Source organism: Callorhinus ursinus, unplaced genomic scaffold (assembly GCF_003265705.2).
Source record: "Callorhinus ursinus isolate GAN/ISIS: 27379988/994484 unplaced genomic scaffold, GSC_fseal_2.0 scaffold15, whole genome shotgun sequence".
NCBI classification, from domain to species: Eukaryota; Metazoa; Chordata; class Mammalia; order Carnivora; family Otariidae; genus Callorhinus; species Callorhinus ursinus.
In genome coordinates, this window is record NW_027397077.1 from 5,929,661 (window position 1) to 5,945,226 (window position 15,566).

The 15,566-nt window shown below is 39.6% G+C and overlaps 1 protein-coding gene across 2 annotated transcripts in view; it reads right to left on the bottom strand.

Moving 5' to 3' along the window:
* PRKAR2A (protein kinase cAMP-dependent type II regulatory subunit alpha) overlaps window positions 1-15,566 on the bottom strand; it is a 108,056-nt gene that overhangs the window by 16,365 nt on the left and 76,125 nt on the right. The window contains exons 5-8 of one of the 2 annotated variants that reach the window (XM_025885082.2): window positions 13,161-13,267; window positions 11,174-11,327; window positions 3,747-3,848; window positions 3,504-3,578 (exon numbers count right to left, since the gene is read on the bottom strand). In XM_025885082.2, coding sequence (XP_025740867.1) covers window positions 3,504-3,578; window positions 3,747-3,848; window positions 11,174-11,327; window positions 13,161-13,267 — 438 coding nt within the window. The remainder of the gene's footprint in view (window positions 1-3,503; window positions 3,579-3,746; window positions 3,849-11,173; window positions 11,328-13,160; window positions 13,268-15,566) is intronic. The other variant, XM_073901163.1, reaches the window with a different exon arrangement.

Consider the following 15,566-nt stretch of genomic DNA (forward strand, 5'->3'; position numbering starts at 1 on the left):
GTTACATATATCATATTATTAGAATTAAGTTCACCTTTTTAAAAGATTTTGGCTGCTAAAAAATTTTAAATTACATATGTGTCTTACATATTTATTTAACAGTGCTGGCCTAGAGGTAAACATAGGAGAAAGTCTTATTGACCTTGCAAAGATTTTTTTTTAAATAGGGCATGAGAAGCATAAATTACAAGAGAAAAAAAATTATAAACTAGATTCTTCAAAATTAAAAATTTTTTAAAGGTTTTTATTTATTTATTTGAGAGAGAGAGAGAGAGAGAGACCAAGAGTGTGTGTGGGGGGGGCAGAGGCAGAGGGAGAAGCAGACTCCCCACTGAGCAGGGAACCCGACATGGGGCTCGATCCCAGGACCCTGAGCTCATGACCTGAGCCGAAGGCAGACATTTAACCAACTGAGCCACCCAGGTGCCCCAAAACTTTTGCTTTTTAAAAACTACCATTAAGAAAGTGAAGGGACAAGGGAGGTGGGTGGGGGATAGGCTAGATGGGTAATGGGGATTAAGGAGGGCACTTGTTATGATGAGCACCAGGTGTTATATGTAAGTGATGAATCACTAAGTTCTATTCCTGAAACCAGTATTACACTGTTTGTTAACTAACTAGAATTTAAATAAAAGTTTGGAAAGAAAAAATAATTAAAAAAAGAAAAGAAAATAGGTCACCTGGGTGGCTCAGTTGGTTAAGCATCTGCCTTCAGCTCAGGTCATGATCCCAGAGTCCTGGAATCAAGCCCCAAGTCAGGCGCTCAGCCCAGTGGGGAGTCTGCTTCTCCCTCTGCCCCTCCCCCTGCTCGTGCTCTCTCTTGCTCTCTCTCTCTCTAATAAAAAATAAAAAGAAAAAAAGAAAAGAAAATGAAGAGACAAGCCAGAGTCACAGCCACAGACTGGGAGAAATATTTGCCAACCATTTGTCTGATAAATGATTTGTAGTCAGATTACATAAAGAACTCTAACAACTCAATAATAAGAAACCAAATTACCTAATTGTAAATAGGGCAAAAGATTTGCAGAAACTTCATCAAAAAAACATATGGATGGCAAGCAGTCACAGGAAAAAGATACTCAACATCATTAGACATTAGGCAAACACAAATTAAAACCAAAATGAATTACCACTTCATATCCACTAGAATGGTTAAAATTAAAATGACTGTTGATACTGAATGTTGATGAGGATGCAGAACAACTGGAATTCTACTACATTGCTGAGGGAATGCAAAATGGTAGAGCCATTTTTAAAATGTTTGGCAGTTTGTTAGACATACATATACCATATGACACAGCAATTCCATAAAAACACATGTCCACACAAAGACTTGTATAAGAATGTTCACTGCAACTTTATTCATATTTGCCCCAAACTGGAAAGACCTCAAATGTCCGTCAACTGGTGAATGGAAAGACAAATTATGGTAGACCCATATAGTGAAATACTACTCAGCAATAAAAAGGAACTATCTGATGACACATACAACATGAAAAAAAATCTTAAAAACATTATGCTAAGAGAAAGAATTCAGACACAAAAGACTACATGTTATACGATTTCATTTATATGAAATTCTAGAAAAGGAATTTCTGTAGTGTTAAGTAAATCAGTAGTTTCCAAGAGTAAGGGGCTGGAGCGGTGGATTGACTAAAAATATAAATGAGGGAACTTTTTGGGGTGATGGAAATGCCCTATACTACTATGATTCTATGATTGCAGGGATGGCTATAAAACTCTAGAACTATACACTTGGTGATTTTATTGTAGGTAAAATATACTGTGACAAACCTGACCAAAACAAACAAACAGACCAACATAAAGCACAGTTTCTGATTCCTAAGAACTTGCATTTCTAACAATTCCTTTCAAATTCCCAGATGACACTGATGCTGCTGTTCCTGGGACCTCACTTGGAGACCCCTTGTCTAGAGACATTGCCAAAAGGGGTCTAGAATAAGCTGAGATCATCCCAATTCTTGCCCATTCTGTGTCGCCACCTAGCACTCCTATCTTCAAGAGGACAGACACTCCAGAAACACTGCTGCTTCTCATACCTCCTGAAGGCCTGGTGCTTTCAGAATGAACTAGAAGTCCTTTGGGAGTAAATTAAAGCACCTCAGGATCAGAAGCAAATTTGACCTGTCAACATATCCCATTTAACAGACCAGGACACCTGCCCTGGAACAGAGCTCACACCCACAGGCCTTTGCTCATATTGTTCTTTTGTCCTGAAAGACCTTTCCCTGACCTCAACTGCTGAAGCTGCACTTATTCTCAGCCCATTCCAAATGGTATTTCCCCCACAGAACCATATGGAATACTTCCTTTCCTACATGTTCTCACTGACATTCACGTGTTCCTTCATTATAGTGCTCATATCTAGTCCTACGTGTGTAGCTTAATAAATGTCTATAGAGAATCAAACCAATTTCTAATTGAAGGAATTTTTTTTAAGGTTTTATTTATTTTTTTGTCAGAGAGAGAGGCAGAGCACAAGCAGGAGAGCGGCAGGCAGAGGGAGAAGCAGGCTCCCCGCTGAGCAGGGAGCCCGATGTGGGACTCGATCCCAGGACCCTGGGATCATGACCTGAGCCGAAGGCAGACGCTTAACAACTCAGCCACCCAGGCATCCCTCTAATTGAAGGAATTATTAACAGCAGGAGTACCTAGAAAACAAAGGCATTTAAAGATGCCACTCATAGTTTTTTTGTTAGTCCTTTTTCTCTGGGAGTTTCTCTCTCTCTCCTTCTGTGATAATAAGGCCTGATTAGTCCTTGTAGTGCTGGTTGGGCCAACTCCACCCACTGGCCCTAGGGGTGGGCTCAGGACTTAGGTTTGACCAGTCGGGAGCCTTTCCTCCTCCGAGCTCCAGCTCTGGGTTCATAATGGGAACACTGCCCAACCCAGACCAACCAGATATTTTCCCAGTGTTCTTGCCAGAACCAGGCAGAGAAGTTTACACCTGAAGTCTTTACATATAATTAAAGATGCAAAGATAGTAGACAAGGAAAATTTTTACACAACACTCATCACAATGACCCAGGCCACTGTGTGGTGATCCTTACAGCACCCAAAATAACATGAGAGAAAGGCACAAAGGCAATATTAAAGACAACTTACAAATCTGGCCAATCACTGAAGACTGAAGACTCTGGGTTATGTTGGATTAGCTAAGAAGGCACCTTTGGGCCCAACATAGAAGGTAAAGGGCACAACCCTTAGACCTTCTCCAGGCTTTAGCACCAACGGATGAAGCTTACTCAAGGGTCAAAAGAAAATGATGTCCAAAAGAACTAATACCAGAAACCAGCGAAAGGTGAATGGAAGCAAGAGATGTGCATGTGTCCATGAGATGAACATCAATGGGCTTCAGGGGACTCTGCAGGAAGTGTGCCCTAGTAGCGAGCAACATGAGCTCCTGAAGTGAGAGGACAAGGGATGCACTAATCCTTCAGGAGGTGATTCTCAGGAAAGGAGCGGCACAAGGACGTGCTCACCTGCGTGATTATGCGCTCTCCATCCTTATAGACCTTCTCTCCTATTACATCCACAATCTTCATTCGTTCTGACACCTGAAACAATGGACATACCCATAAACTACAAGGAAAAGACCTCAATTGAAAGTCACAAATAATATCTAAACAACACAGAAATGGGTTAGAATAGTCCAATTTGAAAACTTAATAAATTACTTTGAAATATTAAATCTCCATAAACACTCTTATTCAAATATGCTTTACCTCTAGTGATTTAAGGAGAGGCACAGATTCAATAAATGATTCAAACATCCTTCTCTTTTTTGCATTGTTTTTCACTATAATTCTTCTAAAAGTCACACGGTCCTACAAGAAAGAACATGAAAATTCTGGTAAATGCCTCTGTAAGAGAACACCAATGATTTAATTAACTGGATGACAGCAAAAATTAGAGGACTATGGAATGTACTGGGCCAACTGAGTGTTTAATGATATTTTAATCAGAGTCACCCCTGGAAGAGAAAGACTGGTAACCTGTGTCAGACAGACGTCCCCTGAGGAACTGCTTGCTATCTATACTCCATGAGCGCCACCTATGGGTCATAAACAGAATACAAAATACAGAACTCCCAGTCAAACACTTGTGAGCTCCCAGTCACTGTTCAATGTGAAAAGATGCACCTTTGAAAAAAAGAGATAAAACAATCAGAGAGCTCTTGCCCTGAAGGACTTTACAGTCTCAATGGGGAGACAATACAAAATATACGGGAATAAAAAATCTACAGTTCAAGACAGCATATGAAATGTGCTAGGTGAACGCTAAAAACAAGAAGAGTTAAGTGCCACAAGAATTCTGAGGAGGGAGAGAGAGAGATCACAGTAGGCTGGAGTGATCAAGGATATTTTTGTTGCAAAAATATAAATTTTGGGGGTGCCTGGGTGGCTCAGTCGGTTAAGTGTCTGCCTTCGGCTTAGGTCGTGCTCCCAGGGTCCTGGGATCGAGCCCCGCATCGGGCGCCCTGCTCCGTGGGGAGTCTGCTTCTCCCTCTCCCTCTGTCGCTCCTCCTGCTTGTGCTCTGTCAAATAAATAAATAAAATCTTAAAAAAATTTTTTGGTGGGGTGCCTGGGTGGCTCACAGTTGATTAAGTGTCCAACTCTTTTTTTTTTTTTAAAGATTTTATTTACATATTTGACAGAGAGAGACACAGCGAGAGAGGGAACACAAGCAGGGGGAGTGGGAGAGGGAGAAGCAGGCTTCCCATGGAGCATGATCTCAGCTCAGGTCTTGATCTCAGGGTCATGAGCTCAAGCCCCATGTTGCGCTCCACACTAGGTGTGGAGTCTACTTAAAAAACAAATACATAAATATATATAATATATATAAGTAATATAAGTATTATATATATAAATATTTATTTAAAATTTAATATAACTTTTAAAAAATATAAATTTGGGGGTACCTAAGGGAGGGGGAGGATTTAAATTAATGGAAAGAGGGGAAGAAACTCAAGATAGAAGGCAGGAACGTGAAAGGTCCCTTGGCCCCAGCAAGTCATGGATTCAGATCAGGAGACAGCTAACCAGAGCTACAGTCAGGTCCCCCTCAGATATGTGTACGTATGTGTAGGGAAGGACACAAACAGAGAGGAGAATGTTAATTGCTTAGTTTTAGGTTTCTTGTAGCTAAGTTAATTGCACCTTTTGTCCGACTCAGGCTGTCAGGGGTGGAAAAGTGTTTGTTTTTTTTCCTTTGAAAGCACATAATGAAATCCTCAAGGCTGGCAGAATGAAACATAGCAAGGTAAGGACATGTTTAACTGTAAGTTGCTAGTGGAGTAGAGAAATCCCATAGAAGACAACTGAGTTGAGATGTCCAAATGGGTTTCACTGGCTCACAGTCTATTAGCTACAGAATTCCCAGCCCCTATCCCATACCATGTTTTATCTGCCTTACTAGAGAAGTCACTTACTACACCCTATACTCCTAGTATGAGCTACAGAAGCCTCCAACCCTCCCCCTGAACTGCTGTAGAAATCATCTGCTCTTCAGCACAGAGCCAGATTCTGCTCCATTTCTTCTCCATCTGTCTGCTTGAAAAGAGCCATTCGAACTCTGATTGCTCTAATGGGCTGCATGATTTGCCACTACTTTTTTAAAGTCCAAGGTTAGAGATGTATCATTTAAAATGTTACTGTTATACTTTGGAATATTATTCCATTATCTTTAGAATTCAGTTTCTACATGTTTTCTGGGCCAATCTAGGCATGAATGCTATAGAAAGAGGACAATCAAAAGTGAGAAAATGGGAATTATAAAGTTCTCTTCCTTCTATTTGAGTAGGCATTATCAAAAAATATTCTAAAAATCCCTCTACAATGTCACAAAGATTGCTACAATTGCAATAGCAAACTATTTCTATCTGAAGAGAAAACAACTGGTATCTCCCAAAGTGACAGATTTATTAATGTTCCAACCCTTTCTATGCAGACTTCCACCCTTCCCAGAGCTCTCACGCTGAGCAAGGCCAGCCCCTGTGGTTGTGGAGGGCATGCACAAGCAGCGGATCTTAACCCAGCTTTCAGGGAGCTTCCAATGGAGCTGTGAAGAGGAAACTCCCACTGGGAAGTAGTGGCTCCTTCAGGCAGCAAGTGTTCCGAGTCAAGCATAACAGCCTGAGGGTTCAAAAGAGAAAAGGAACACTACACTTTCCTGTGATTGCAAGCGTTTCCTAAGAAAGTTTCTATTGACTTTCACTTTTGCCAAGAGAGAACGGGAGCAGAGACTGTTAGCGGTCATGGTGGCAGCTGCCCCCGGTAAGAGAAAGAATGTAGGATCCAATTTGAGAAACTCAAGTAACAATACCAAGCCCTCCCTGCTTTGGCCTCAGAAGGCATTTCCAAGGCCTTGGAAGGTAACAAGAAGTCAGGCTGTGGAGGAGCCTCTTGGAGTCACTTTCTTGGAAGCGGTACTAAAGCACATGAACAAAGCAGGAGAAAAGCAGAGGCCAGAAGGGCATCTTGATAGGATGCTTAAGAGAGCAGGGAAAGGAAGAAAAGACTGCAAAAGATCAGGCTAGGAAGCAGAAAGACAAGGCAGGGATCTCAGGAGAGGGAGCTTCAGGAAGAGAATGGTGATAAGCAGCACCACAACCATGGAGAGCAGGTGTCCCATTCTGTAATCTCCCTTTTTTCAGACCCCAAGGGAGCTGCCTCCCTTATGTCTGTCTATTGAATTCTCATACCCCAACCATGGGGCAGGTGGTTTTACAGTTCAATTTGTTAAAAAAAATTCTATTGTGACTTTGACTTACAAATTCTTTAGGAATGTGCTATTTAATTTCCAAGTGTTTGGAGATTTTCCTGTTACCTCTCTGTTATGGATTTCTGGATTTATTCCATTGTGTTTAGAGAATACACAGTCTGATTTCAATTCTTTTAAATTTGTTAAGCTTTATTTTATATGCCAGGATACAGTCTATCTTGGTGAATGTTCCATAGGCTTGAAAAGAATGGGTACTCTACTGTTGTTGTATGGAATGTTCTATAAATTTCAATTAGATCTTTCTGGCTGATGGTTAAGTTCTTCTATATCCTTCCTGATTTTCTAATTGTTCCACCAACTCTTGAGAGAGGAGTGTTAAAAGTCTGCAACTATAACTGTGGATTTGTCTATTTCTTCTTTCAGTTCTATCAGTTTTTGCTTCACATATCTTGAAGCTCTGTTGTTTGCTGTATACATAATTTAGGGCTGCTATGTGTCTTCTTGGTAGATTAACGCTTTCATTATTATGTAATGTTCCTCTTTGTCCCTGGTCACTTTCTTTGCTATGAAGTCTATCTTATCTGATATTAATATAATTACCCTTGCTTTCTTCTAGTTAATGTTTGCATGGTATATATATAATTCTGTATTTTTACTTTGAACCTACCTATATCATTACGTTTGAGTGAGTTTGGTGCAGATAGAATAGAGTTGGGTCATCTAAAAAAATCCATGTGACTTGTCTCTGTCATTCAGTTGGTATAATTAGATTATATTTACAGTAATTATTCATATATTAGGGCCTACGTCTACCACTTTACTATATGTTTTCTGCTGTTCCTGCTTTTTGTTCCTCCATTTCATTTTCCTGTATTCCTATGGTTTACCTGAACAGTTTTTAGAATTTTGATTTATAGAGCTTTTGAATACATCCCTTTGTACAGATTATTTTAACGGTTGCTCTAGGTTATATTGATATATGTAACTTATCACAATCTACTGATGTCAACATTTTAGTAGTTGGAATAAAGTGTAGAAACTTTACTTCCATTTGGGTCCCTTTACTCCCTCCTTTAGACTATAATTTTCTTAAATATTTCCTTTATATACACTGAGAACCACATCAGACAATAATTTTGCTTTATTTTTTTTAGAGATTTTATTTATTTGACAGAGAGAGACACAGTGAGAGAGGGAACACAAGCAGGGGGAGCAGGAGAGGGAGAAGCAGGCTTCCCGCTGAGCAGGGAGCCCGATGAGGGGCTTGATCCCAGGACCCCAAGATCATGACCTGAGCCAAAGGCAGACGCTTAACGACTGAGCCACCCAGGCACCCCAATAATTTTGCTTTAAGCATCTAACACAATTTAGAAAACTCAAGGGGATAGTCTTTTGTATCTCCCCATAGTTTACTTTTTCTGTTGTTCTTTCTTCATTCTTCATGTTTCAATTTTCCTTTTTTTATCACTTTCTTTCTGTTTAAAGAACTTTCTTTTGCCATTTTTTTTAAGGTAGGCCTGCTGGTAACAAAGTCTCTTAGTTTTCTTTGATCTGAGAATATCTTCATCCCTGCAGGATATTCTAACTAGGTATAGAATTCTGAGCTGATAGTTATGTTTTTTTTCAACATTGACAAATGCTGTGCCACTTGTTCTGGACTCTATGGCCAGGAAAGCTGGTATCATTCAAACTGTCATTCCCTTAGAGGTAATGCATTTTTTTCTCTCCAGTAGCTTTTGAAATTTTTCATGTCTAGTTTTCTGAAGTTTGATTATGTGTCTTGCCATAGATTTGTGTTTATACAATTTGGGGTTCACTCAGCTTTTTCAATCTGTAGTTTTATCTTTACCAAATCTGGGAAGTTTTCAACTATTATTTCCTTGAAGAATCTTTTAGTTCTATACTCTTTCTCCTCTCCTTTTGGGATTCTATTGATACAAATATTCCATCTTTTGTTATTATCCCACACACTCTGTTCACTTCATTTCAGTCTGTTTTCTTTCTGTTGTCCAGAGTGGGTAATTTCTATTGTTCTACCTTCAAGTTCACAGATATTTTTCCTCTCTCATATTCATTCTGCTATTGAGCCCATCCAGTGAGTTTTTATTTTGGTTATTATATTTTCCAGTTCTAAAATTTCCCATTTGGATCTTCTTTCTGTCTTCTATTTCTCCATTGAGACCTTCTATTTTTTTCTTCATTTTTTTTCAAGTGTGTCCATAATTGCTTGTTGATGGCTTATGTTCTTGGTTATATGAGAACTGCTTTAAACCCTTGTCAGTTAATTGCAATATCTGTGTCATCTTGGTATTGGCATCTGTTGACTGTCTTTTCTCACTCAGGTTGAGAATTTCCTTGTTCTTTGTATTAACAAGTGATTTTTTAAAAAAGATTTTATTTATTTGAGAGAGAGAGAGAGTGAACAAGAAAGAGCATGAGCAGGGGCGGGGAGGGGCAGAGGGAGAGGGAGAAGTAGGCTCCCACTGAGCAGGGAGCCTGATACGGGGCTCAATCCCAGGACCCCAGGATCACGACCTGAGCAAAGGCAGACACCTAACCGACTAAGCCACCCGGGCGCCCAACAAGTGGTTTTCTATTGTCCCTCTGACATTTGGGCTATTATGTTGTGAATTATGTATCCAATTTAATCTTCTTCTTTTGCAGGCACTCTATTAGGCATAGTGTGCATGTACATGTTGGAGTGAATGTTCAGCTCCCCTCTGGACCCCAATGACACAACCCTGGCAGGGAAAGTGGAGTGCCAATTAGTGACACTACATATCATCTTATTTTGCCTCTTTGCTGCTGGGTGAGGCTGTAAGTTCAGCTTGCTGCTAGCCCCAGTGACACTGTGGGGAGGAAGAAACAGTTTTTCCTTTGGTAGTTGGCTGGAATAGGGTGATATTATCTGTTCTGCTAGGCTGCCCTTTTCCTGGTCCTTTAGCCAAAGGGGTCAGGGTTTCCTTGGGGTTGTTTTTGTATGTACTTGGTTGGTGGATCTAGGTTGTAGGCTTTTCCGAATGTCATCTGGGACTCACTCTCTAGTCCTTCTTTAAGTCCCAAGATCCCTAGCCATTCCACCTTCTCTTTTCCATCTTCCAGGGTCTTCCTAAGTTTGTTTGTTGTATGATATCTGGACTTTCTTAGTTTTAAGAGAGAAAACTAGTGAGGAATGGAGCTATTCCATCTTGACCTGGACCAGTAGTTGTTATCAATGTTTTTTTAAAGTTGGCTCCACGCCCAATGTGGGACTCAAAACTCACAACCTTGATATCAAGAGTCACATGCTCTACTGACTGAGCCAGCCAGGTGCCCTGCATCAATACATTTTAAAACTGAGTTTATTTTCCCCCATTACTTATTGATCTATGATCTAACCTTGAGTGTTTTTTTTTTTTTGAGACAAGAGAGATAGATGGAAAGTGAGTGAGCATGTGAGCGGGGAGGGGGGGGTGAGCAGAGGGAGAGAGAGAACCTTAAGCAAGGCGTGGAGCCTGATCTCATAACCCTGAGATCATGACCTGAGCTGAAATCAAGAGTTGGATGCTCAACCAACTGAGCCACCCAGGAGCCCCATCCTTGAGTTTTTCAATCACTAGGGTTCCCCCAAGTGTGTGATCTATTCTTAAGGCATTATATCTCCCATTTCTCAAGACATTCTTAGTTCTACATCACTATATCACAGGAAAGTGCTCTAATATGTCTTTAAACTGTGATTTCATTTGAGGAACTATATTGATAATGCTATGGTATACATTTAATTCTGCTTATAAAGCAAATGGAAACAAATTATCACAGATGTTAGTATCTTAAAAGTGAAATTTGGAATTTGTACAAGAGGATAATTATTTTGTTTAAGAAGGAAGACAGTTATAGATTTTGAAGGCTTGATGCTGAAGGAAGCAAGGTGGACCATGGGTAATGGAGGAAAGGGATCACAGTCGTGCTGTGCCACAGACACTCTAGGAAAGTTCTCTTTCCCAGGATATGGCCATCAGCCCTTCTAATCATCTAAACCTACTGGATGTTGGCATGGGCTGATGCACAAGTGGGTGGCTGTCCATAAAGAAAACTTAGTTCTGGGACAGCTAGAGATGGAAAACATTGTTGGCAGAGCTTTCTATGATAATTATTTTTCTAGGCTGTCTCTTATACAGAGAATTATCCCCTTTGTCTCTACCTGTCCGATAAAAACATAAACAGAAAGCGTAATAAGAACTGACATGACTATAAGGTCATAAGACTCAGTCTTTCCCCTGCAATTTAGAATAAGTGGTTTGTTGACAAATCATTTTAGAGAAATGGAAAAACACATTGGTACAAGATGCTTCATAATGTCTTTCAGAGAACTAGCTATAAAATATAGCATGAACCAAGAGCCCAAGGACAGAAAACCCTGAAGTAAGGGGACTCATTTCTCTAACTCACCAGTCCCCAGAGGGAACCTTCTGAAGTGGCGACAATGGTAGCAGCTCTCGGGGTGTTGTACATCAGAGCAAGTTCTCCAAAACTGCCATGGTTGTCGTACTGGCCAACAGAGCGAGTTTGATTATCTTTTGTTACTAAAATATCATAGGTTCCCCTGGAAGTATAACAAGAAATAATTTCATTTATTACTTCTAATAACAAATTTTAGACCTGGCATGTGGTACAGAAATAGAAGGTACATATGATATAAAACAGGCAATTTCCAAAAGATTTTTGCTAGCATACAGAAATATAATAGATTTTTGCATTTTGACTTTGTATTCTGTGACCTTGCTAAACTCACTTATCAGTTCTAGTAGCTTTTTTGTAGCTTGGGATTTTCTAGGGAGGAGCATATCATCAGCAAACAAAGACAGTCTCACTTTTTCTTTTCTAATCTATATGCCCTCCCTTCCTTCCTCCCTCTTTTCCTTCTTTTTTCATTGCCTTATTGCATTGGCTGGACCTACAGTATAATACTGAGTAGAAGTAATGAGAGCAGATATCCCTGTCTTGTTCTTGATCTTACGGGGAAAAGAGTCAATCTTTCACTACTAATTATGATGTTGGCCATAGGTTTTTAAAAAAATTCCTTTAATCTGATTGGTGAAAAACCACATCTATTCCTACTTTGCTGAGAGTTTTTACACTGAAAAGGTGCTGAATTTTGTCAAATGCTTTTCCTGAAGGGATTGAAATGACTATATGGGTCTTCTTTAGTAGTTTGTTGAAAACTAGGATATAGAACTGATTAAAATAAAGAAACCAAAAGGTACAATATTCTACCTATTGACTGGTAATTAATGCTAAAGAATAATATTCAGAACTGATAAACATTTAGAGAAACAGGCACTCTCAATACATCACTGAGGCAAACTTAAATATATCAATGTCTCTGCAAGATAATTAACAACATATAACAAATTCCTTAAAGAGACCCTTTTACCAGAGACACAATTTCTATGCATTCTATAGGAGATGATCTGGTGAAGGTGGTTCCCTTCAGGTCTGAGAGGGGGTCAGAAGGAGCCACCAAGATGATATTAACGGCTCAAGATCTTATGACACACTAAGGCCAGCAGGTCAAACCCACATATTTTATGTCTCCCAACATGTCTTACACCTGGAACAGAGCCAGAAGGGGCCAGCGACATGGAAGTTGAGGCAGTGTATTCATGTGTAAAATTAGGCTGGGACCGAAAGACCCAGATGACAATAGAGCAAAATGGTTTATGAAATCAATTCACTTGAACACTGGCAAATAACATGTTTACGAAGCACATCCTTCACATCTTGCCTAACTGTAAAGGAGACTTTTTAGTATTGATAATGGGTTGTACTGAGAACTCAGGTCAGCAGCACTAGACAGAGGGGGCAGGCTATGGACAGAGAGGGACAAGCTTTTTTTTTCCCTTTCTTGATTTTTTTTTTTTTGATGTCTTTTTATTAAGAGAAGTTCTTGGGGTGCCTGGGTGGCTCAGTCAGTTAAGTGCCCAACTCTTTTTCCCCCTTTTAAAAATTTTTTATTTTTATTTAAATTCAATTAATTAACATATAATGTATTATTAGTTTCAGAGGTAGAGGTCAGTGATTCATCAGTCTTATTTAATATCCAGTGCTCATTACCTCACATGCCCTCCTTAATATCCATCACCCAGTTACCCCATCTCTTCACCCAGCAACCCTGTTTGTTTCCTATGATTAAGAGTCTCTTACGATTTGTCTCCCTCTCTGATTTTGTCTTGTTTTATTTTTTCCTCTTTCCCCATGATCCTCTATTTTGTTTCTTAAATTCCACAGATGAGTGAGGAGAGGGACAAGCTTTAAGAAGCTTGTACACCTGGTCCTAAGTCCTCTCTCGGATGAACAAAGCATAGGGTAAAGTACATGCCCTGCATCATGAATCTCATTAAGTGTAGCCACACATCTGCAAAGCTCCATCTCCTACCGTTCTATGACATAAAAGTTGTCTCCATCATCTCCTTGGTCAATGACATGCTCATCAACTTTGACTGTCCTTTCAAACATGGCATCAAGGACTTGAGAAAGTTGTTCCTGCAGGGTATACACACAAATAGAAAAGAAGGCTTTTACATTTGCTGGGGGAAAAAATGATTACGCTTATCTCACTTTGTGACTACATAGTGGAAGTACATATATTAGACTGTTCTCCATATTCAAGCAAAATCCTTAAGCTATCTGAAACAAATGTTTTCCTCTGACCATTCAGCTTTGTACCTCCATGTACACAGCACAGCTGCCAAGTATTCTGAGGCAGTACTGCTTTTAAAAAAAATCCCATAATTTATGCAAAAAGAGGTATCTAAATCATGGCGCCCATTCTCCTAGTCACACCCACACGACTGTCAGTCAGGTGCCTTGATGGCTCCACTATGTCATCTGTAAAGCCATGAGACGCCAGCTTCCTACAGGTGTTGATCTTAACAGGATCATCAAATCTAAATGGTTGGGATGGACTTAGAGGTTACCTCACAGAGCAGCACAGCAACTGCTCTGACTAGCCACGCACATCACTTAACTCTCTGAGTCTCAGTTAATTCACATTTTAAAAAGGGTTTAATAGTTTCTATGTCATTGATTTTCATGGCTAAAAAAGAAAAATCTAAGGAAAGTGTCATACAACAGGAACTCAAAAATTGAGATTATTGGACAGCTACTATTGCTTCAAACATTTATATACAACACATACAATTACTTACTTATCATCACTTGCTATAACCAGAAGGTATCTAACTGTACTAAGTATAATGAAAACAAAACAATGCTATTAAATTCTTTTTTTTTTAAGATTTTATTTATTCGAGACACAGAGATAAAGAGAGAGAAAGCATGAGCAGGGAGAGAGGCAGGGGGAGAAGCAGGCTCCTCGCTGAGCCAGGAGCCCGATGTGGGGCTCAATCCCATGACCCTGGGATCATGACCTGGGCCGAAGGCAGACACTTAACCATCTGAGCCACCCAGGTGCCCCAATGCTATTAAATTCTAACGAAACAGTGGTCTCAGTCTAGGGCCAGTATCCCTCTGTCAGGGAGGGAGATCAGTGACTGTCAGGGGGCACTAACAAATACCAGCTTCAGCTCAAAGAAAGACTTTCTCCTTGGAGGAATGTGCACTGAAGATGTGGCAAGGAAAAATTTTATTGTTGCATAATTCCATGTGATTTAGTGTCTGTCAGTGTGACTGTGCTACCTAAAATAACTGAGTATCACTAAAAGCATCTCTTTAATTCCACAGTTCCATGTGTGTTGAATACTGTACAAGCTGACAAATACTAAAAAGGAAGTGCTATTCATGTGCATTCCACATTCACATGGAATGTGAGCCCAGTGTTGCCAGAAATCTCATGTTTAAATACAGGTAACAATTCAAATTTTCATGTACAATACAGGCCAAACCACACACTAGCTGTAACTGGCCTGTGGGCTGTCCACTGGCAGCCTCTCATCCTGAGTAACTCTTCTTCTGGTCTGGACTCTTCAAAAACATCAGTGTCATGAGATACAGAATAAGGTGTAAGGGGAGGATTCTAGGCTGGAGATGACTAAAATGACCCCATGACAACCAAAGGCAACATGTAATTCAGGAATGAAAAACAAAACAAAAAAGCTGTAGAGAACTTTACTGGGAAAATCTGAATACGGAGTGGGTGTTAGATAACATTATTGCATCACGGTTAATAATGGTTTTGTGCTAATGTAGAATATCCTCATTCTTGCAAAATACATCTTAAGGTATTTAGTGGCTAAGAATCAAGATGTCTTAAACATATTCATAAATGGCTCAGGACAAAAGAAAAAAGCAGTTCATATATACTTATGTGTGTGTACATACACATACAAAAGAAAGTAAATGTGACAAAATGTTAACTGGTCAGTCTAGGTAAGGGTACATGAGTGTTCATGGCACTATTCTTTTGACTATTCTGTAAATTTGAAAACTTAAAACCAGAAATTTGGGAAATAAATTTTTATTTTATTCATGTATTTTTATTTCTATTTTTTTAAGTAAGCTTTAACCCAACGTAGGTGTAAGTAAATTTTTAAAAACTGAAACAAATACACTCACCAGAATGGTTAAAATTTTAAAAGATAGATAGTATCAAATGTTGGTAAGGATATGGAGCAACTGGGAATCGCATATATTGTTGAAGGAATGCAAAACAGTACAACTGCTTTGAAAAAGATCTGGCAGATTTTTATAAAATCAAACATATACCTACCCTATGACTCAGCCATTTAGCCCTCAGATATTTTACTGAAGAGAAATGGAAAAAAAAAAGTTCACAAAAAGACTTGTACAGGGCGTCTGGGTGGCTCAGTCGTTAAGCGTCTGC